The sequence below is a fragment of the Coenobita brevimanus genome, chromosome 53, assembly GCF_032717465.1.
Source record: "Coenobita brevimanus isolate Jiangsu-jjx chromosome 53, ASM3271746v2, whole genome shotgun sequence".
Taxonomy (NCBI): domain Eukaryota; kingdom Metazoa; phylum Arthropoda; class Malacostraca; order Decapoda; family Coenobitidae; genus Coenobita; species Coenobita brevimanus.
Genome location: NC_137006.1, coordinates 2,986,465 through 3,010,281, shown reverse-complemented (window position 1 = coordinate 3,010,281; position 23,817 = coordinate 2,986,465). Strand labels below are relative to the sequence as shown.

At 41.7% G+C, this 23,817-nt stretch overlaps 1 protein-coding gene across 1 annotated transcript in view; it reads left to right on the top strand.

The window, feature by feature from the left end:
* LOC145400709 (ATP-binding cassette sub-family C member 10) overlaps nucleotides 1–23,817 on the top strand; it is a 43,194-nt gene that overhangs the window by 6,676 nt on the left and 12,701 nt on the right. Inside the window, exons 5-18 of the mRNA XM_080273145.1 lie at nucleotides 2,626–2,911; nucleotides 3,308–3,405; nucleotides 4,444–4,566; nucleotides 5,641–5,752; nucleotides 7,375–7,500; nucleotides 8,496–8,621; nucleotides 9,912–10,054; nucleotides 10,726–11,019; nucleotides 14,079–14,196; nucleotides 16,309–16,402; nucleotides 18,064–18,202; nucleotides 18,942–19,131; nucleotides 20,065–20,258; nucleotides 23,373–23,557. Of these exons, the coding sequence (XP_080129271.1) occupies nucleotides 2,626–2,911; nucleotides 3,308–3,405; nucleotides 4,444–4,566; nucleotides 5,641–5,752; nucleotides 7,375–7,500; nucleotides 8,496–8,621; nucleotides 9,912–10,054; nucleotides 10,726–11,019; nucleotides 14,079–14,196; nucleotides 16,309–16,402; nucleotides 18,064–18,202; nucleotides 18,942–19,131; nucleotides 20,065–20,258; nucleotides 23,373–23,557 (2,228 nt within the window). The remainder of the gene's footprint in view (nucleotides 1–2,625; nucleotides 2,912–3,307; nucleotides 3,406–4,443; nucleotides 4,567–5,640; nucleotides 5,753–7,374; nucleotides 7,501–8,495; nucleotides 8,622–9,911; nucleotides 10,055–10,725; nucleotides 11,020–14,078; nucleotides 14,197–16,308; nucleotides 16,403–18,063; nucleotides 18,203–18,941; nucleotides 19,132–20,064; nucleotides 20,259–23,372; nucleotides 23,558–23,817) is intronic.

Genomic DNA, 23,817 nt, shown 5'->3' with positions numbered 1-23,817 from the left:
ACACCAGGTGGGAAAACATAACCTGGAATGCCATGTGGGGTCTTCAAAGGCCTCAACGTAATTGGTGGATTTCTGCCATATGTCTAAGTCACAGATATTGAATTTTCTATGTATATTGCCCAGGACACGGCATGTGGAGCCATTCCACCAAGTTTTCCTTTTCTGTTTTATTCTTGTGTTTCTTAATGCATGTAAAACTTTTAAGAATTTCTTCAAAATTTTTGAAAGTTTGATTAACCCCTACACCGCGGGCTTGTTTACCAATGACTTGCGTGTGCCGCGGGGTTATTTGGGCTCCGACAGACTCTCAAAAAATATTTGCCAAAAATCAGTTATTAGTCCTAGAATAATAAAATTACATATGCTTATGGCACATACCTTCAGCTTTCTCCTGGAATGATTGTTGAGCCTTCGTCGGTTATCGTAGGACTTGTGGAGACCTCTGAAGTAGGGTAACGAAGTCTCCACTTTACACTTCCCGACAACCCGTAATATGATTACCACAGCCAGATACAAACACTATAAACACTATTCTACAATTTTCAAGTAGTTTGGGATCCATACTCAAAAAAAAAAACACTGTGAAAGCAATGGAAATTACGAGCGCGTCTGATCGTCGCACTGGCACTAGTTCGCTTTTGTTACTCTGTCATTTATTATTCATAAAACCCCTCACACTTTATATTTCTATTACTATATAACACTTATATATATCTACAGTCTTTATCCATAAGTTTCCTTCAGTAGTATTAGTTTATTGTCACTGTAGGGATTCAATTTCTTTCAGTAAAATACGTAGCATTCACTTTCTCGTCCTGTATACTGGCATTGAGAGTGAATGTCACTTTCATCTTCACTCTCATAACTCATAGCATTCAGACATGCTAGAGTGAAACTTTCACTTTCATTACTCCTAGGGTATATACTCGTATTCTTATAATACTACTCATTTACATTTCTATTTACGTTCTCTATTTTATTTACGTTATTTACATTTCTATTTTATTTACACTGTGTTGTGCACTGTCACTTGAAATAACTTATAAAACTATTTTCCATTGTTCACCTATATTTACATTCATTACTTTCACTTGCTGTTTACACATTATTTACACATTATTTACAATTCCACTTGCACTATTTTACTCAATAGAACGATCGTAGTCACCCTTTTATCAATTGTCAGCCCTTTACCTCTTTCCACACGAGGTTTAGTAGGGAGTAAAGGTCACAGGGTCATTTGCATGGGGGTGAAAAAAGGCCTTGAAGTCAGCAAGAAGAAACATATGTACCCTCGCTTCGGAAGATGAGAGTAAACTGATAACGGAGGGCCAGCGTGGAGGCCTGCTTAGGGGTTATTCAGAGTTACCAATATTGGTTCTTGAAACAGCTAAGTCTAGCACTGATATGATTGGCAGGAAATCTAGACAATACATTATAAATTTGGTAGTTCCAGGTGAATGTAAATATCACTTAGGCTTCTCCCTTCCCTCCTTACATGTATATTTATTACGAAAATAGATTAGAGGCCTACTTAGGAGATATATATTCAGAGCTACCAATGTTAGATCTTGAAACAGCTTTGTCTAGCACTGATATGATTGGCAGGAAATCTAGACAATACATTATAAATTAGGTAGTTCCAGGTGAATGTAAATATCACTTTGGCTTCTCCCTTCCCTCCTTACATGTATATTTATTACGAAAATAGATTATACGGCATATTTCAAGGGGAAAAAAACAGCAAAAATTAGCGAACGAGTGCACGTGAGGTGTTGTCAGGTGATAATTAGCCAATTCCAGGTGTATGGCACTCTCACTTACCTTATTTCTTTCTTGTATATATTATTTGGTATAAGAATAGGACATAGGGCTTATTTCAATGGATGAAATCAGTGAAAAGTTCCAGGGAAGATTTACTTAGCATAGCACGGCCGGGCAGGCGAGAGGATAGGGTAATGGAGGGGGGGTAGGGAGGGGAGTCAAGAACGGGGAGAAATGGCTAAATTGTCAACAATGGATGGGAGTACAGATGAGATTAGGAGTGCTGACTAGTGTTGGACATTGTCAGTACTGATAGATGATACAAGCCCCCACTTGAAAGCCCGGGTGAATTCAAAATAACACAGAATCACAAAAGCGACGCCCCGCGGTATGATCCCTTGCTCCCAAGCGTCACGAAAGTGACGCCCTGCGGTTAAGGGGTTAAATGATGAATGAGTGATTGAATGCACAGGTAGTAAATAATTTGGTGTATATTTTTAGGTAACATCATTCTTATTCATTCAGCATGCACTTAATGAAATACACATGTAAATGTATTATCAAAAAAAAAAAAAAAAAAAAAAAAAAAAAAAAAAAGACATGAAAAATTAGGTTGAATCTGTGTTCTGAACATAAACGAAGTAAAGTTGTTAGAAAGGTTTTTGGCAAGTCCTGAGGGCTGATGAAACGGGCGCTCTAGCTCTCCCTGTCATCAGCTTTGCATCCACCTTGGGAGTACTGCCCTGCTCAACTGGTGCTACAGGCTACTCCTGCTTTGGTATAATAAGAGTAAAGATAATACAGTAATTGACAGAAGTGCCTAAGAGTTTAAATACTAACTGTCTGCCATACCATCACCAGGTGGACAAGACCATAATGCTGAGCCGGCCCCTAGAAGGTGAAGTCCCATTCTCCTCCTCCTTATCAGCCCCAGTGGAGCCCCCCAGGACCCCCTCCTTCCTGCGCATCCTCCACCGCTGCTTTGGCGTCCGGTTCTACGCCATTGGACTCTTGAAATTAGCAGGAGACTTACTGGGGTTTGCTGGGCCTCTTCTTCTGCATGAATTGGTCAGCTATGTCGAGAAGAAGGAGGACAGTTACAGAGGATGGGTTTTGGCTGCTGGATTGTGTATTGCAGCACTCGTAGGTAAGGGAGTTGTCTCTGGTGCATATTATCTTTTGTTAAGGTGGCTCGCAGCATCTCTTCTTTAGTGATTTATTTTTGTATATGGGTGGTTAATGTCCTTTCGTATGTTACTTGTGCAAAGTATGTAGATGATGTAAGGATTTATGTAACGAGGGCAGCAGGGTTTAGTAAAATAAATTGCTTAGGAAAATGTTAGGGAGCATCTCAGAGTGATGAGAATCTCTCTCTCTCTCTCTCTCTCTCTCTCTCTCTTTTTTTTTTTTTTTTTTTTTTTTTTAAATGAGGGTTTTGGTGGGTTCAGGTGTAACGTTGAAATAGTTTTGGTTACCTCTTTTCTTGTTTATTTATTTATTTTTTCCATCCCTGTGTTATCCTTACAATTCATCTCTTTTTCAGCAACGTTCTGCTCGACCCATTTTAATTACCAGCTGGCCAAGGTCAATCTCCGAATGCGTGCTGCCCTTATCTCTTCAGTGTACCGGAAAGTCCTTCTGGTGAGCTTTTAACAGTTTTCTTCTTTTTATTTTTACTTTATATATTTACTTTATATTTTTCTTCTTTATATGTTTTCACTCAAATGTTAGGATCAACTTGCCTATCCCTGGGCTCCTACGCTTCTCATGGGGCAACATAGGATTGGATGATGGATGGATGGATGGATATTTTTACTTTATATTTTGTGTGTGTGTGTGTGTGTTATTGTTGTGTCTCTACCCTAGTCTGTCCAGCTGAGCAGACCCATCCACCACAAGCAAGCAGACATATTGTGGCAGACAGTTTCTGCCAGGGTTGGAGCAAGGTCCTTCCACATGGTGAGGTGCAGGGAAAATGGAGGAGGCATACCCCCAGGTGGGTGAGCTGTGTGTAGGAGGTTTTCACAAGTGGTAGTCTCAGCCCGGACTTTGACCACTTGGTAAATGTTGCTGAGTTCCCCGCCTGGGAGTGTTGTGCAAGGCTTTATTGGTGTGTATGAGAATGATGGAGGTGCATAGCCTGTTGAATAATCCATTGTAAACTGCCTAGTTCAGGGTTATATAAACAAATGTATTTTTTATTCTCCGTGGAAAGGTGTGTAGACCATTTTATCATTAATACTGCTTCCTTATAGCCTGGGATAAGGTAAAGTACTTTCCATTGGAGAGAGAGAATCAGCATCTTGAATGATGGTTGAAGGATTATGTGGTTGATTGTACTAGCCATGCTGTTTGTTTGTTCTCTGGGTTTGTACACTCTCTCTCTCTCTCTCTCTCTCTCTCTCTCCCCCTTTCTCTCTCTCTCTCTCTCTCTCTCTCTCAAGACCTATACTGCATTGCTGTTGTTGAAATTAGATTTGCTTGGAGGTGGAATTTTATGTGTGTGCGTGTGTGCATGCCCAACTTTCTTCAGTTTTGTCTCTTGTATCACCTTCCTCGTCTTTGCTCCATCTCTTCCAGTAATGTCTCTCTTTTATCCACCCTTATCCCTACATTCCATCTCTCATATTTAATTCATTTTGCTTGGCCTCATCCTTGACCTCCATCTCTTTGCATCAGGTGAGTTGGGCAACACTGAGCCGGTTCTCAACAGGGCAAGTAGTCAACATGATGAGCACCGATACCGACCGCGTTGTCAACGCCTGTCAGTCCTTCCACGCCCTCTGGAGCCTACCACTGCAGGTTAGGTTTATGGCTCAATTAACAGTCCATCCAAAACATGCACCTTGTGGACTGCAGGCTTACATCACCCCACTCGTGTGTCATGAGGCAGTTGATCCACTTCTTTATGTTGGTACCGTTAATACAGTACAGTAAATCTAAACCATGTGTAAATTTGCTTGACATTCTTTTTTTCAGCAAGACCACAAGTTCATTTACTGTACATTGCATATTTAAAGTTCTCCAGATCCTTATAAATCTGATTCACTGGTTTCTCCACAGTTGTGTTGGGGAAAGTTTTAATGATTTGAAAGCGATCATCAGTATACAAGTTTAGTTCTGAAAAGTATCTGGACTGATGGTATAGTTCAAGGCCAACAGTAAGGTGCAACCTGCCTGACATGTTTGTATGTGTCTGGGCAAAGTGTGGTGTGGGGGGCTGGTGGCTGTGTTATATAAATTTGCTGTGGTAGGCCACGGAATTACAGTAATGCATGTGGTTGTGTCATGGTGATTTGCACGGTGGTATAATACCAAGCAGTGGTGTGTATCAAATTTCCACTCAAAACTGATAAAATTATTGGTATATCAGTGATCATTTTGAATGAGGGTATCAACATTTGCAATCAGTTTCCTCAGTTATTGATTTGACCAGAATGCTGGTCACATTTTATGGATATTCTTCTTTTTTAAAATGACCACTGCCATTCAGAACTGGTGAAAGGCCAATATGAACACCCCTGTTTGCTTGTTTTCGGTAAATCAAATAGTTTCACTGGCTGCTTTATTAATATTAAAAAATGATGCTGCCATGTTACACAGTATTCAGTGACATCTTGCTTCATTACAGCCTCACATTTTGTCGTGATTCCTTGGCATACCACAGCAAAATGATGTAACACAGCCACGTCAACCCATGCCATGCCATGCCTAAATATGTGTTAATATGTGAACAGGCCACAACCATCTGCTTGCTGTAGACCTTGAACTGCATAATGGTTCCTGATACTTCCTGAACACACCTTATTTGATGAAAACCACCTGCACTGAAGTTCACACCAAACTAACCACCACCTTCATACTCCCACCCCACAGTTAAGCATCACGCTGTACCTACTGTACCGGCAAATTGGCATCGCATTCCTGGCAGGGGTGGGGATCACGTTAATCGTCATCCCCATCAACAGGTGGCTGGCTAACAAAATAGGCAAGTCTGGCTTCTACTCATATTTTACCGTGCCAGCGGAAAATGGGAGTAGTTGGTTGCCTGAATCATTCTCTAAAGGTGAGATGGAGGGTAAGGTTGGAAGAGGGAACACATACGCATGCTGTTTGAAAAGGGGGGAAAAGTGTGTGCTGTTTGGAGAAGAGAGAAGAGTGAGGAGGAGGGGGAAGAAGATTATACGTGTGGTTGTGTGTGTGTGTGTTTGTGTGTGTGTGTGTGTGAGGGAGAGAGAGAGACGGAGAAACTTTATGGTGTGGAAAAGAGATAAAGATTAAATTTCTTATGGTGTGAGAGAGAGGGAGGGAACTTTATGGGCTGGAAGAGAGAGAGAGACGGAATTTTCATGGTGTGGAAAAGAGAGAAAGAAAAAAGATGTGGAAAAGAGAGAGAAGGGGAACTATGTATGGTTTAGAAGAGGGTGGAAAAAAGTACTTGGTGAGATAGCAGTTGAGTGCCAAGGTTTTTAAATACAAATGAGGTTCAGTCCAATGTTGGAAGATGAAAAACGCTTGCAGTTTTGAAAATAAGAGAGATGAAGTGCGAGAATGAGGAATGCGAGAGAGAGAGAGAGAAGGAAGATCTCTTTAACCATATTGTATCCTTCCTCTTGCTCTCATTTTGCATCTTCATAGTTAACCCTGCCTCTTTCTCACATTCCATCTCCAATCAGCCATACTTCATCCCACCTCATCCTTACACTCCATCTCTCATCAGTCACACTTCACCCTGCCTCATCCTTACACTCCATCTCTCATCAGTCACACTTCACCCTGCCTCATCCTCACACGTCATCTCATCAGTCATACTTCAACCTGCCTCATCCTCACACGTCATCTCATCAGTCACACTTCAACCTGCCTCATCCTCACACATCATCTCATCAGTCATACTTCAGCCTGCCTCATCCTCACACTGAATCTCACATCAGTAACACTTCACCCTGCCTCATACTCACACATCATCTCATCAGTCACACGTCACCCCACCTCATCCGCACTTCCATCTCATACTTCACCCTGTCTCATCCTCACAGTCCTTCACACTTCATTGTACCTCATCCTCCATTCCCTCATCATCATCATCATCATTGTCATCATCATTATTGTTATCTTCATCATTCAGACTTTTTTCCCACATAGGCCAAGGATGATGTAATTATTTATCTTTTGCATCATCCTCGGACTCCATTTCTCATCCTTCATGCTTTTCACCCTACCTCATCCTCACTCCACATCTTGCACACCTCATCCTACCTCATCCTCACTCCACATCTTGCACACCTCATCTTACCTCATCCTCCCTCCACATCTCAAACACCTCATACTACCTCATCCTCACTCCACATCTCACACACATCCTACCTCATCCTCACTCCATATCTCGCACATGTCATCCTCACACACTTCAAAACCAGGCCTTGTATATCCTCACTCATAATCTGTATTTCCTTCCATCTCATCCTCACACCAAATGTCACACACCTCATCCCACCTCATCCTCACTCCACATCTTGCATTCCTCATCCCGCTTCATCCCCGCACACCTTGAAACCAGCCATTGTATTTCCTGCCATCTCATCCTCACACCCCATCTACAACACACAGGTGCTCTGAGTGTGGAGATGATGGCCTTCAAGGACCGTCGTGTCAGCCTCATGAGCGAGGTGTTGGCCAAGATAAAGCTGCTGAAACTGAATGCATGGGAGGCCACCTTTAAGCACAGGATATATGGTGAGTTTGGAATTTAAGACATCAGTGTAATCTTTGCCATTGTATTATTAAAACTGGGTGTATGAAGGTTGAAGGACGTCCGTAATTCCTTATGATCATGTATGGAACATGTGTAAATGTTCAAGCACAGGATATATGGTGAGTTTGGGATTTGAGACATTAGTATAATCTCTGCCATTGTGTTATTAAAACTGGGTGCATGAAGGTAGTAGGACCTCTGTAATTCCTTATGAACATGTATGGAACACCCGTAGATGTTGGATGTGATCAGCTGGTGTTGAACATTGCAGGGAGAGTATGGTGGTTAGCAAGGATACAGAAAGCTTAGACAGTCACATTCTCTGCTTGGCTTGCTTCAGAATTCATTGTAAAACCAATTTGATGATGTACACAGGCCATCACCTAAATCTCATGGTCAAGGTGCTGGCCAAGAAAATGCTGTTGAAGCTTAATGCACGGGAGGCCAGTTTCAAGGATAAGCTGTATGGTGAGTTGTGTAATGATCAAGCATTCTGTATGTTGATTTGCGCTCTTAAAAGGAGGTCTGGATGATGACTAATTTTTATCCATCCATCCATCTATCATCCAATCCTACTTTGCCCCATGAGGAATGTAGGAGCCCGGTAAGATGAGAGTGACCAGCCTCATTCATCCCTGAGTGGCATTATGTGAGCAGTAAACCCCAACCACCCCTTGGATATAAACCTTTACTGGCTCAATCTGATTAGACCCCACTAAACCACATAGTGCCAAAATTTGGTTACATGGTTACCACCCAGCATAATAAATGGTTTCCTGGTGTTTGGGAAGCCATTTGGCCTGTCAGTCAGTGTAGGGTCACCCACAGGCAGAAGGAAGGGGAAAAAATGGAAGGAAAGAAAGACAGAAGAGAGAGTGTAAAGTCACCCTTCTGCCTACAGGTGACTTTACACTCCCTCTTCTGTCTATGTGTGTGTTAAACACTATTAATAATCCTGTATCTTAAACCTTTACAGATGAGCGATATGGTGAGCTTAAAGCATTGTCTGGTCGCAAATATCTGGATGCAGCATGTGTATACTTCTGGGCCACCACCCCCGTCCTCATCCCCATTGCCACTTTCACTGTATACATTGCACTTGGTAAGTCAGTGAGCAGTCTAGGTACTGTACTGTAGTAAGTGGTGTACAGTGCACAAGTGTGGATGTTTGTGTCATTAGCGTGGACTCTGGATTCAGGTTATTTGAATGGTGAGTGAAGGAATGTATCCCATTTAACTAGTCAGACTTTTTTTCTTCTGTAACAGTAGGTTTTAGATCTTTAGGAACCAGTGAAGCACCTGAATTTGAGATGTAAAAAATTGTTCATGAGCTTGTGTAGTCATAGCTCCAGGTTCATCTGAAATATGAAGTTTGTGGACTGCAAGCTTAAGCTGATCTGCAAGTCACCATCCTTTTGGGGAGGGAGGAACTTGAAGGATGTTTGTATAACTGGGCCACAAAGCCGACTGGTTATGCTAGCACCACCGCAAGAAGGTGTCCCTCAGCAGTACCAGCCTGTAAAACAGTACTCTTTGTTGTGGAATATTTGGAAAATAGTAACTGAATTCAAGGTTAGGGATACCAGAAAATGTGATGATGGTTGTGCTAGTGAAGTGGAGCCAGGATTCCAGATACTTTGATTTTGTGGGACATTTAACTGGGTGTGTTGTTGATAGTCATCCCACTCTTATACATGACGGGGATACCTTCCTGTGGTTGCAGCAGTATGCCCAAGCTGCTGCACTGCCCAGTTATAGAAGCATCACCCAGCTCCCACCTTATCCTCCCAAAAGAAGGATGGTTAGCTGCAGGAGGGCAGCTTCATCTTACAGTCCATGGGGTTCACATCCAGATGAGTGTGGGCATTGCAACTGCCATTACTCTTCCTTTGTTTCTGATCCAGTGCTGCATTGATTTTAACAAGGCATAAAATTGCCTTCTCTGTATCTTGACTGCTGAGCTGTTGTAAGATATTAACACAAGAATTTGATGTTAGTCAAGTGGGAGTGCAGTGGAGAGGATGTAGACCCACAGTATTGAATATTCTGCCAGTGTGCTATGGGAAATAATCTGCTAAAAAGACAAAAATTTCCTCCTTTATTGTTTTTCACTCCAACCTGTCCTAAACTCATCTCTCATCTGGAATACTGAGTTGTGAATGCTCATTAACACTAGAATATGATGCTGGTGAAGTTGGAGTGCTATGGAAAGCATATGTACGGCTGTGGCATTGCCCTTTTCTGCCGCTGAACACTGTGAAATATGCTGCGAATTACTGAAAATCTTGGCCAAGTTAAGTTAAAGAAGTGCGTTTAGAGCGAATGAACTATACCTCCCCCTATGTTTATAGGTTTTTGTGTTGGCATTTAAGAGGTTTCATCCCTCCCACAGGCAACCCCCTGGATGCAGCGCGGGTGTTTACAGCGGTTGCACTGTTCAACATGCTGGTGATGCCTCTCAATGCCTTCCCTTGGGTGCTGAATGGTATTGTTGAGGCATGGGTCTCACTCAAGCGGGTGCAGAAGCTTATGGAGGTAAGTGGATGAAAGAGAAGGGTGCATGATGTAGTTTGGTTTGACGAGAGTAAGAAATGTGCGGAACTCATCTTGAAGCCTCATCAAGCAGTTCAACCTATGTGTCAGTGTAAGTAAAGTCATTATTATTATTATGATTCAGTAATATAATTTATGTCCGATTAACTGTATGTAATTTGTAGTAGGGGTATTGTGTCATTAATGGGTAAATAAGGGGGAATGAGGTGGCTAACTCCAGAACCAATGACCACATTACGTGCAAAGTGTACGCATGACTCAAAACATAGTTTCACAATGCGATTGTGGTACCAATTAGGCACAAAACTAGTGAGTGCACTTTACACCCACTGTTGTACTTCTCATTTTCATCTTGTGACAAATAATTCTAAGCTGAAAGAGGTTTGGTATATTTCTCAGTCCTAAGTAATGATGTGATGCATCAGGGAGGAGAGTGACAGATGTGCCTTGTGTGTGAAGTAGACACAGTGGATCAGAAGGCAAACTTTTTTCCCTGAGTGTGTGTATATGTGTGGATGGGAATGCTTGAATGTGTGTGGGGTCAGGCTTTTGTATTGTGAGATATAGATGACTCAAAAGGTATATCATTTTTGCCTCCATAAAGTTTTGTGACTGGCATTCAGTTACATCAGACTGCCTTCTCATCCACACAGCTGCATGACCAAGACCTTCTGAATTACTATACTGTGGTGCCGGAGATGTCTCAGCGTGACTCAGAACTCCAGACCCTCATCACCAACGCTGCCTTCACCTGGAACGACGTGGCAGTACCGGAGCAGGAAGGGGATGGGGATGATGATGGGGTAAAGGTGGAGGGAGCGGAAGGAGGGTGGAGAAGAAGAGAGGGAATGGTGCCACTCCTCAGTGATTCACCACAGGATAGTCTTGAAGGGGAGGATCTGCCTGTATTGCCAACACTTCGCAATATCAACCTACAGATACTACATGTAGGTTTGTGAGAGACAGAGAGAGAGAGAGAAACTGTAATTATTGGGTATGGTGGCCTGCAGATGTCACTGATTTCATTGCGCAGTTGACCCTTGTGTGGTGTGGTGCGGTGAGGATCTGTCTGTTCTCCCCTTTGGGGCTAAGATGCGAATGAATGTGTTTGAATGGATGAGTAAATGGGGAGTGTGTCGTCGTGTCTCGGCTACCTCCCTTTCCTTGGGGGAAGCAGCCTAGGTATATAGATAGATAGAATATACCAGAGTAGTGTGTTTTTGTGTTAATGCACAGTACTGCTGCAGTTGTGTGTGTGTGTGTCTTCACAATACTCAAGTAATGAGTACGTGTGCAGTACAGTACTATTGTGTGTAAACCAGTACAGTAATAGTAAAACTCAGTGGTATAGGATATGCAATACAGTGATGGAGTGTGGTGGTACTCTTAAGTGTGTGTTAGTTTGAAGCAGATTTTGTAAGATAAATGCAAATTATGAAAAAGGACCATACCACAATGTACACATTATGATCCCACAGCATATACCATACGCAGGCAGTGTTCCTGGCTGCTTTAACTCATGGGGTTGAGGTCATAATATCTCTTCTGCAGCTGTTTAGTTTACATATTACACCATAATATTCTCTTTGATGTTTTAATAGTAACATTGAATAAAAAACATATAAGAACATGTTGAGGTGTAATGTGCTGAGTACATTGCTAAGGAAGATGTTACCAAATCACCCAATTCACTGCATAATGATATTGTCTTTACAGGATAAGCATTTGCACCTTAATACAGCACCACTTCCCAAACCCAGTAATTTGGTTTCCAAGAACCTTCGCTTTCAAAAAATAATATATAAAAAAAATAATGATAATAATCATGTAATAGGAAGGTGATATAATTTGTCCTCACACAGTCAGTGCATAAATGAGTCAGAAGTTTATTTGTGGACAAGGACTGTATAACAACACATGAAATACACTGATACAAAGTACCTCATTGCATTTACTGTTCATGGTATTGGAGGTTTTTTTTTTTTTTTTTTTTTAAAAAAAAAAAAAAAAAAAAAAAAAAAAATTCAATTTTCTGTAAAGTCTTTGGACTTGAGCCTTAAGGATTTGAGTGTGTGTACTGCATAATGTTAGGCCTATTCCACTGGCCATGCCATTCACACAACCTCATCTTACCCATTGAAATGAAATGAAATATTGCCATGCATCCTGTAAAGAAATCCACATATTAAGGCTGGCAATGTCACAGGTGATGCTTCCTGTGAACTAGAAACAAAATCAAGTGCCAAAACCAAATACACTCAAACCTCCATTTAAGGGATTTTGGATTTAACCCACCCCATCCCGACCACTTTTTCACCACTGACCCCCCAATCCCGACCAGTTTTTTTTTTTTTTTTTTTTTTTTTTTTTTTTCTCGCTCAAACCTCCGCTTTTGGTGAGAAACATCGAAAATTCATAGAGAAATCGCTCACCTGAGGTTTAAAATACTCGATCCAGGTAGCAGTACCTCCTTACCTTGCTGGGTTTTCTATCAGGCTGGCACCAAAGATAACGACTTCTATGGGAGGGTAACTATTTCACACCACTCATAAACAGTATTTATTTATTTATTTGGTACGAATTTATATGTAGTACAAGAGTATATTGGTTTTCAAACAGTAATATAGGCATTATAAGCATTGTTTCACTCACTAACTCATCACCATACCTGACCTTCTTTTGCCACATTACCTGATCATCATTTCTAACTGTTTCTTCCTCTAATGCTATGTAAACTTTGTCCTCCACATTGTCATTGATTGGGGAATCACTCTGGCCCTGAATTTCGTACCGTGGCATGACATGGCTATACTGGCCAGGTCACTGATAACAGGTGAATTGCTGAGACAATGGTATGCAGGGGGGAGGAGGTCATGCTGGGTAAGGCATTGTCCCTGCCTGGCATCTAGTTGAGGAAGGTGTCATGTGTATACGTACCAAAAATCACTCAAAAATTGAAAATTGTGCAAATTAGAGACCTTGCAATTGATTCCCGTTTATGTACGTCGACGGGATTGGCAGTGACAAAACATGTGGACGTTAATTCACGTCGACGGGATGCCGCAGGTTAAGGGACTCCATGTTCTACCTAACAAACGGACAGGACCATTCAAAAAGTCCGCTGCTTGAAACTTTAATATTGTATGTTTGTTTATACAGTACCTGTGAAATAATATTCATAATCATATAAATAAGAAAGATAAGTGAAACAGTCATTGCATTTCATAACAACATTGTCTTTATATGTGGTAAAACAACGGACATTTTCAAGTAAAAGACAAGTTGATTCCCCATTTAGGCCCTTAAATTGAGGTTTGAGTGTAATTACTTCCCAACTGTTGCTGGAAACAGTTGGGAAATTATCACTACCCCATGGTGATAATCTGTTTGAGTGATGGGTAAATGAGGAAGTGGAGCAGTGTTGATGTGAATGTGCTGGAGAGCATTAGGGGAAGCACTTTGAGATGCTTCGCCCATGTGGAGAGACTGACTTGGAGAGTGTATGTGGGTGAGGTGGAGGTGGTGAGGGGAGATAGAGACCAAGAATGAGAAGGAGGGATGGGATTGAACAGTACATGAAAGAGGGTGGAGGATATAATTTGGATAGAGGGTTTATTGATGGCAGAGAACAAGATGACATGGAGGTGTTTCATTTGTGGCCACCCTTTCTGGGATTAACCCCTCGGCTGTGTATAGCATTCTGGAAATGCCAATCGGTAAACTGCATCGCATATTCCGGAAGAACCACGTGATATATTGTGAGCTTTTTGGTCATTTTTCATGCCTACTGCTTGCTTGTGCTTGATGAGTGGGTCGTGATTCATCAGTGTGGAGTGTAAACTTTGACTAAAATGTTATGTTTGGTTAGGTATACGTGGGTCAAAACACATGATGAAAACGCAATTTTTTTTAACGATTTTCCCACACCACAGATATAGGAAATGTTTAGGGTCACTGCAGCTCAGGGGTTAAGACTGTTTGTTTTAGTTTGATATTCTCTTTCTAGGGTCAGGTGGTGGGCATCGTGGGTAAGGTTGGGTCGGGTAAAACTTCACTTCTCAATGCCATCCTGGGTGAGATGACCAAGTGTCGAGGAATTGTGGCTGTGGCGTCGCTTCACACTGGTGAGTTAGAGGGTTGGAAAGGTACAACGGTGGTTTCAGTACTCTTGGACGTACAACCTGCCTGGATGCACTTCCATTAACCTCTTCTCCCCAACCTGCTAAAAGGAGGATAATGGGGTGTAGAATGATACCCTTCACACAAGCCTGGCCTAAAATTGCCGTCTATCCTGATGCTGAGTCCTAACAGTAGATTAACCCTAGAATATGATGCTAGTCACAAAGAGTGGTATGGAAGGGATGAATTGCTGTATCATCCTTTTTTGCCACTGATCTATGTGAAATAAGCTTCAAAAGGATGAAAATCTTAAACAAGTCAGAGTAAAATGAGTATAGTTTCTTGCATGTCACATCCAGACGAGCCTGGGGTCACAGCCACTGCCACTTGGAGGAACAGTGCCCTCACCTTAACTTGGCACAGATTTTCATTCTTTTTCAGCTTATTTCTTGTAGCTCAGTGGCAGAAAAAGATAATGATGCAACTCTGCATCCTTTCTGTAGCACATCTTTGTGACTAGCTTCATAGTGCAGTGGCAGAAAGACAATCCTGGCTGTACATTATTTCCCTAACACTTCTTCATGACTAGCATCATAGTCTACTTTTAATTCATTATGACAGCTCAGCATGAAAATTTAAAAAGAGTATAAAAATCCTCTGCCATATTCCTGTGTATTACATAGATAACTTCAGTCTGCTGGTGTGGGCATGGGTGTGGCAGTAGGAATAGGTAATGAGTAAATGATGCAGGGTAGACACTGGTAATGCTGACTGAGCTGTTCCTGCAACACACAAGAAATGGCCTGGCAGAGTGGAAGTGGAGTATTATACGTAGGTCACCCTGTATACTGTAGATCATGGAATGCAAGGGGTTAAGGGACTTACAGTATCTCTCTCTCTCTCTCTCTCTAGTATCTTTTTCTTTCTTCTTTAGTCTCTCTCTCTCTCTCTCTCTCTCTCTCTAGTATCTTTTTCTTTCTTCTTTAGACTCTCTCTCTCTCTCTCTCTCTCTCATGTGTGTGTGTACATTTGAGATGCTGTGTGGTGTATGGCGTGGGGTGATGGTGCACATAGTGTACAGTTGCCCCAATGTCTTGCTTCTCCTCCCTTTGTTATTTGATGCACAATTGATGAAAAAAAGTGTATATGCAAACTTTGTACAAAACAGACAATGGCTGCTGCAAAATCCCAGATGAATCCACTTTATGTTAATGAGCTTGGATTTGTAATGATACCATATGTATCTCTTACTTGTTATTTCCTAGTCAGTAGTGTCTGTTTATTTGTATTGTTTATTTGTATTCAAGTCCTGTTAAATTAGTCACCTCAGAGAATCATGAACATTGATGAGCATTCAGGATATCATTGAACCTCTCGTGCAGTATTTATTTGATTAACTATACACTTGATTTAAAAAAAAAAAAAAAAACGCTTAAATTCTTGTTTCATATATTGTGAAATGGTGGATATAAAGCGTAAAAATATTCTCCAGTCCATTGTCATGTTTGCATATGCCCACTTTTACCAGTACATCACGAAGAAGGAACTTTTTACAGCATATGAAAAATACCGCACATTCAGAAATATTTGGCTTGCAAAAAATGACAAGCAGCAGTAACACTTGTGAAACCATCCATCACCTGAGTAAAGATCCCTCCTCCTCCCCCAAATCTACACACTGCATTGAGCATTGTAGTGCTGCAATAATCGGTCACCATATTTTAAATTCAGTTTTGTCTTATTAATCAACATATGAGGTTTCTGCACAGCAGTTGTTGATATAGTACTGTTTGTAATATTGAGGATGTACTTCTGAATAGAGGTGATATGGTTTTGGACTACAGATAATAAATTAACTAGGTTACGGCTCTGGTTGCTCTGCTTCTGAGCTGGGATTATCTTTTCATTCTATTCTTGCCATCTCATGATGATTTTATTCAGCTTAAGATAAACTTCTCACACTGGAAGAGTAAGATATGGCCTTACTAAACTCTTTCACTATGAGAGGCCTTCTTAGTTGAGTACTGTGATTAGTACCAGCAAGAATACAGTATTTTAAAATGGGCATCCTTTGGACTGGAATGATGAAGCTGGAGCTGCTTTCTTTCATGTACCAGGTTTTGGGTTGGCCACGCAGCAGCCCTGGATACAGAATGGCTCCATCCAGGACAACATTCTCTTTGGCAGCAGTCTGGACATCACTCGCTACAGGTACACTTTAACCAACCATAGTCTTGTCTAAATCTACCACTTTAATCAGCCATATTCTTCTCTAAATCTGCCACTTTAACCAGCCATAGTCTTGTCTAAATCTACCACTTTAACCAGCTATAGTCTTGTCTAAATCTACCATGTGTCTGTAGCTGTGTGTGTGTTTATCGATCTGTCTGACCATAACTTTTTACTGATACACTTTAACCAGCCTTATTCATATCTAAGCCTACCTTAACTGCCTCATCTTTCCTCACCCTGTTCATCTGTCTGTCTGTCTATCAACCTGTCTTATCTGTATACGTTCCTGACACTAACTTGCCACATGTACACTTAAATCAGCTTTTCTCTTGCTGAAATATACTATCCCTATTTCATCCTGACACCCTTACCTGTTTGTCTATATACTGTATCTGTCTGTGTCTATGTCTTTCTTTCAGTCTGTCTCAAACCTGCTGCAGGAACATTTAAATCAGCCATATTACAGTAATTCCTCAATTATCTGATGTAATAGAGCGAAAGGCATGTGTGGATAGTGGATCCGTTGGGATAATGGACTTCTCCCTGGTCCTCCTTTGTACATACCCTAACTTTGTAAGCCATTGTAACAGGCCACTACAGTACACTGTACAACACTTATTCCTGGTGTTTTACACTACTCTGGTCAAGCAGACCTATAAACCAGTCATGCAGTTACCATGGTCAAGCAGGGCCATCAGCCAAAGACAAGCAGTCACAACTGCAGGGCCATGCCCTCCAGTGGGGGGGGGGGGGAGCCCTGCCAGGTGAGGAAATATTTGCTCAGCCATAATTTCCACCTGGATGCAACCATTTTGTCTGGATAAAATGGAAAAATGTACGATCAGTGGTTTAGAACAGCCAGATCACAGTGTCTACAGTAGATAATGGATTGTTTGGATAGGGGACGTCTGGATAATTGAGGGATTACTTACATAACCAACTTATTATCCCCCTGCCACATCCTGCTTCACCCCGCCTCAGTATATTTGGAATTCTATCTTTGATTTTATTTGGACTGTATTTCCATATTGAACTGCGTAGTGGTGATGGAGTTGCCATTGGTTGTTATAAAACCTCCATTGCAGCTTAGAATATGACCTTAACTGTCTATTATGTAATCATTAACCATCCATCCATCATCTGATCCTCATTTACCCCCATCAGGAGCATAGGGGCTCAGGGCTGTGCTACTCAGTCCTGACATTTAAGGCAGCGTTGACCAGCATCTCTTGCCCCTGGATGGCATTGATGTGAGCAATAAACCCCTGCTGCTTCTCAGCTGAAATCCCCTACAGGCTCCATCTAGTCAGAGTGCCCTAACCCCCTACACCACCTGGCATTATTTGGTTATATGGTAATCACCTGCTTCACTGAATGGTTTCTTGGGTTACTGGAAACCATTTGGCTTGTCTGTGAGTCATCTGGAAAGGGAGAGATCACTGCTATAATTCCTTTTTTTTTTTTTTTTTTTTTTTTTTTTTTTTTTTTGCAGGTGGTGGAGTTAGGGTGAGGGATTATTTTCAGCTGTGGAAGGATGCAAGTCATAGCTAAGTATAATTCTAATTTGGAATGGAATAGTATTGTCATAACCTGTGCAAAAACCCCAGTGTCACAGGATTTCTCTCTCCCCCACATTTCAGGAAGGTGCTGTGGGCATGTGCATTAGATGAGGACCTTGCTGGGATGCCACACAAAGACAACACACCCTGTGGTGAAAATGGGGCAGCGCTGAGTGGAGGACAGAAGGCCCGGGTGGCTCTGGCTCGTGCTGTATACCAGGTGCTGTGATTGACTCCATGCACCATTTTTATCATTGTTTTATATATTCATTATTATCTCAATTATCATACTGGCATTGTCATGGTCTTTAAATCATTATTACAGTAGCATCATCTTTACCAGTATTACTTTGTCACTTATCATTTTCATGGTTTTGAAGGAGGACAGGACGACATGATTTGTTTGTGGCCACCCCTTATGAGATTGTCATCTGGCTATAGATAGCTAGATGCATTGAATGGTAGTCAGTCATTATCACTAGTAGTTTCATCATTATAGCAACTTGTTCTCTTTCACATGGTGTGGAGAGGTTTAATTTCTGTGATGCTAGAGGCCATAGTACTTTAGATGGGAAATAGGGTTGAGATAAAGATTTTAAATGCATTCTTTGTTGTATTTTTGTTTAACACGTAACCATTTACTATGCAGGGTGGTAACCATATAACCAAATCATGGCACCTGGTGGTTTAGTAGATAATTAAGGCATTCCATCCAGATGGAGCTGGTGCAGGTGTATATCCAAGGAGTGGTTAGGGTTTATTGCTCATGTAATGCCTCTCGAGGATGAGTGAGGCTGGTCACTGATCTTAAATGTCAAGGCCAACTTGCCCAGCCCTGGGCTACTATGCTCCTCGTGGGGCAACACTGGGTTAGATGATGAATGAATGAATGATAAATATCATCTGTTCTTTACATCTCTCACTCTCTCTCCCTCTCAACTCTAACTCTAACTCCACAGAACAAGAGCATATACCTCCTAGATGATGTGCTATCCAGCGTTGACGGTCCCGTGGCACGACACATCATGCAACACTGTGTACATGGACTCCTGACTGGCCGGACTGTTATCTTAACCACCAGTTCCATCTCCCTTCTGACACGTGCCGATTGGGTCATTTGTGTCAAGAATGGCACTATTGAAAATCAGGGTAGGTAAAGAGTTATCTAATTTTTTTCTCTCTCTATGCCTTTTCTCTCCTCATTCCTTCATTCAGCTCTTCTGTCCTCATGCCTTTTCTCCCTTCTTTCCTTCTTTCTCTTCTCTCCATTTCTCTTTTTCTTTCCACTTCTCTTTTCTCCTCTCTCCTCATGCCTTTTCCCTCTTCTTTCCTTCTTCCTCCTCTTTCTCTTTTTCATTCCATTTCTCTTTTCTCCTCTCCTCTTTCCTTTCTTTCCCCCCTTTCATTCACTCCATTCTTTAACCTTTACCCTTTTCTCATTTCTCATGCCTCTTTCTTTCCCTTCTCTTCTCTTCTCCCCTCCCCTCTGTTCCATTTCCTTCCCTGACATTTTGCCTCCTTTTATCCTTGCTTCTTAATTTCCCTCTCCATGCTATCATATTCTACTAGGTATCAAAGTAACAAAAAAAGTAATATAAAAAAAAGGTACATTGAATGGATACCTAGATTTCTACTATATTCATCTCTCCTATTAGTTGATTAGATGCCAAATCCTTTACGTCATGTCCCACAAAAGAGAAGTAAATAAAATTACAGCTTGAATGATGATAACCTACATGAAAGTGATCAGTAATTCCCCTTTCCTTCCTCCCGTGACTTATACAGTAAGTTCTGTCTCTCCCTTTCATTATTTCATGCAAGTTCCACCTTTAGTAAAACCTGAGGAAGGTTGAAGTTAGGCCAGAGCAACTGTATCGCCACAGTACCCAAACAACATTCTGATATATGGCTATAATCCTCATGTACAGCTGTAATACTTGCAGGGCCTTGTGGTAGCCGGATGAGTTCAGTGTATGGCTATTAGTCTCCCATACAACTCTTATTGTGTGCTTCTCCTTGCATAAGCAAAATAAAACTTTTGATATATGGCTTTAATTATCACGTACAACTCAATCTGTACAGGTCCACCAGATGCCATCCTCCCGAGTCTGGTGTCGCCTGGGGAGGAGCTGTCTGGAGATTGGTGGGATGATGCTGGTGTTGAGGCAGTGGGGGGTGTTGGGGCCATTGGTGGGGGCAGCCCCGGGGCCAGAAGTCGCAAGATGTCCTTGGATGTGTTAGCAACCACACACAAGACCACCGACCACACACATCATGTATGGTTGTAACTACTATGTACTGAACATAATTTTTATGAGTCAGGTTCTGATGGGATTGGATTAGGTTTTATTGGTTTAGATTAATGTAGATTTGGGTGGTTTCAGTAGGCTCAATTGGATTGCATTGTTACATTTATTTCTTTAACTGCTCTGTAGTGCATTTGTTGTAACAGATCCCAAACTCACTTCGGTAGAGTTGATGGCCATATGTAGTCAGGTTCGTGGGTTAATTTGACAATACTGTTATCGCCGTGGCCCAGTTTTGTGCCCTTGTACATCTTATTTCACACAGTTCAGTGGCAGAATAAGGAGAAATGTCTGCAACTCTACACCCTTTTTTGTGGCACTTCTTTTTTACTATCATTATGTTCTGGTAATAATCAGTTGTTATCACTCAGCATGGAACTTGGAGAGATGCCAATTTTAGGAAGTTCAGAGTAAAAAGACAGTAGGAACAAAGCGTGTCATTCTTTTCTCGTGGTTCAATGAAATGCACGCAACCATGCCGTAGTACTGAAGTTCCATTGGGAAGAAACATGTTGACTGCAGTGCCATACACTGATTTTTTTTGCTCACTTCACTTACATGTATACACTGCTGTGGCCTCTAGTACATTGTGAGCCACTCCCCCTGCTTCAGCAACGATACTATTTCCTACCTGCTGTTTCCTCCAGTAGTTGAACAAAGAATATACATTTAGATAGCAGTAGTAATAGTGGTTGTCATTGTCCCAGGTTCATCTGAAATGTGAACCTAGTTGAATGCAGGCAGCTGAGTTCCCCCTCCTTCAGTAAACAGTCCTTCTGAGGGATAGGGAGGGAACTGAGGAATGTTTGTGTAACCGGACAGTGGAGCTGTCCAGTCATATCGGTGCCACCAGATGGACATGATCCACTATCACTGCTAACGCTGTATAGTGATGTAGAAATTAAAGACAGAGACAGACTTTACAAGCAGGAGAACTTGTCATATTGTGCTTAATGATGGCTTTACAAATGATCACACATCACTCCATCTTGTGGAACCTTAGGTGCTTGAGAGGAAGTCCATCATTTCTTTATTTCATTTATGAAGACTTTAATATGCTTGTATATGTCAGTCTTGGTCACCTAATGGTGGCTTTCCATACTATTCCATCTCTATCAGCCCCTCTGTCCAGACCTTTATCCCTGAGGTCACCTTGTTTGACCTCGTTTTGGCACCAGTATAATCATGTGGCACCACGGCCTGGTTATGCAAATGTCCCTTGACTCCCTGGACCCCAAAAGGAGGATGATGGACTGCAGGAGGAGGACAGCTTCAGCCTACAGTCTGCCAGGTTAATGTTTCAGATGAAACTGAGGCTACAGTTGCATTTATACCATACTATACTCCTCTAAATTGACCTAAAATTGCCATCTCCCCATCCTGAATGTTGAGTTGCAGCTTCTACTGTACTAAATTATGATAATGATTTTTAAATAATATTACTATTATTACTATTACTATTTTTTGTCATTATTATTAAAACCGTGTATAATGATATTATGTATTGTCTTCGGGGTAGGTGGGGGTGCTCAGCATCCACTCGCTCAATGTAGTGCTGGTCTCGGGACCCTGCCTTTTCCTTCCTTCCCTCCTCCTTTCCTTCCTTCCTCTTCTGTCTTTCTTTTCTTCATTCTTTCCTCTTCCTTTTGTCTACGGATGACTCTACACTGAGTGACAAGCCAAATAGTTTCCTGTACACCAGGAAACAATGTACTATGCTGGAAGGTAATCATGTAACCAAGTTATGGTGCCTGGTGGTTTAGTGGGTAATTAAGGCACTCCAATTGGATTGAGCCAGTGGAGGTTTATATCCAAGGGATGGTTGTTTTTTTTTGCTCATGTAATGCCACTCAGGGATGAGTGAGGCTGGTCACTCTCACCTCAACCTGCCGTCTGCCACAGTCATAGATATACGGTCTGCCATGTGTGTGCACAAATTGCCACAGCTGTAAATACATGGTCTGCAATTGAAAAAGTCGCCAAAAATGGAAAATTCAAATTTGGCGGGAGATTTTTGGTAAACATAGTTCTTCACCACTGAAGGGCTGGTACCGACTTGTGACTCACCCACACCTCCATCAGGCCATATGGGTAGCCGTCTCCTCAGTCTTACTTTGATTGTGAGTGAGTGAACATCATGTTGCACCGAGGTCTTTCTGAACATGATATTGACAATTTTCTGATGGTCCCCATTGATGGTGAAAGTGATTCACCAGTTGATGATGATGCTGATCAAGGCTATGCAAACACTTTTTTACACGTAAAATACTAACTCCGAAATTACGAACATTTACCTGAGAAATGCCACTCACTTGCATGTCGTGATGCACCCCTGCACATCATTATGCTTGGGGACAGTTCCCACATCATCTTTGTACCTCCTGAGAGTGTTCCTGGTCATTTGAGATAGTTACCTTAGAAGAAAACACGAACCTTCTACCTCAACTTTGGGCCAAACATTTAAGCTGATGGCCGAGAACAAGTGGACCTCAAAATCGACCATTTAGGCTTCTGTGAGTACCATGTTTCCTCATCGTTCCTAACCTATCTAGAAAAAAAAAAAAGAAAATTGGCTTGCACCAAGGCTCCATGACGGTCCGAAGTTGGCCGGCACACAGTGGGTTAAATGTCAGGACCAACTTGCCTAGCCCTGGGTCCTACACTCCTCATGGGGCAACACAGGATTGGATGATGAATGAATGAATGATCAGTAATATCAGTATACAATATAACCTTCATCTGTTAACAAATAATCTGGAGCATCATAATACACATGCAGCACATAAATATCCTTCTAGTTGTAACTATGTTCTTTGGATGAAATAGTTATTATGATTGTTATGCTATACTCCTTTTACTCTAACTTGACCTAAAATTGCCATCTTCCCTTCGTGAATGCTGAGTTGTAACAGTTAACTATTAGGATATGTTTCTACTCATAAAGAAGTGCCATGGAAAGGATGTAGGTTATACAGTAGAGCCATAGCATTTTTGTTTTGTGCCTTTGAGCTGTGTGACAAGCTGCAAAAGGATGGAAATGTTGACCAAGGTACAGTATAGGTTACCTCATTATCTCATCCACAGATGAGCAGTGATGAGGAGCGTGCGTATGGTGAAGTGAGTCTCAGTGTTCTATGGACGTATGGGAGTGCTATTGGGATGGCACTTTCACTGGGCATTTTCGCCTCATTCGTACTGATGCAAACCTCACGAAATCTCACCGACATGTGGCTGGCTTATTGGGTGTCACATGCCACTGCAAGTAATGGGTAAGTTAGCTGTACCCACATGTACACCATTTACCTGTATTTGTCTATTTATGTACAGTTTCTACCTATCATTGAGGTGGATGTTGGTGGTGACTGTCATCCACTCATGGTGTAGTGCTGCCTGTTCCTTCCCCTTTTTCATTCTGTGTCAGCTCTCCTCCCTTCCTGTCACATTTTATCACTTCCTTCCACTTCAGGTGGCTGTGCACTAAGCGACAAGCATGATTAATTCCTGTAGCTGATGAGCCATTTACAGCATT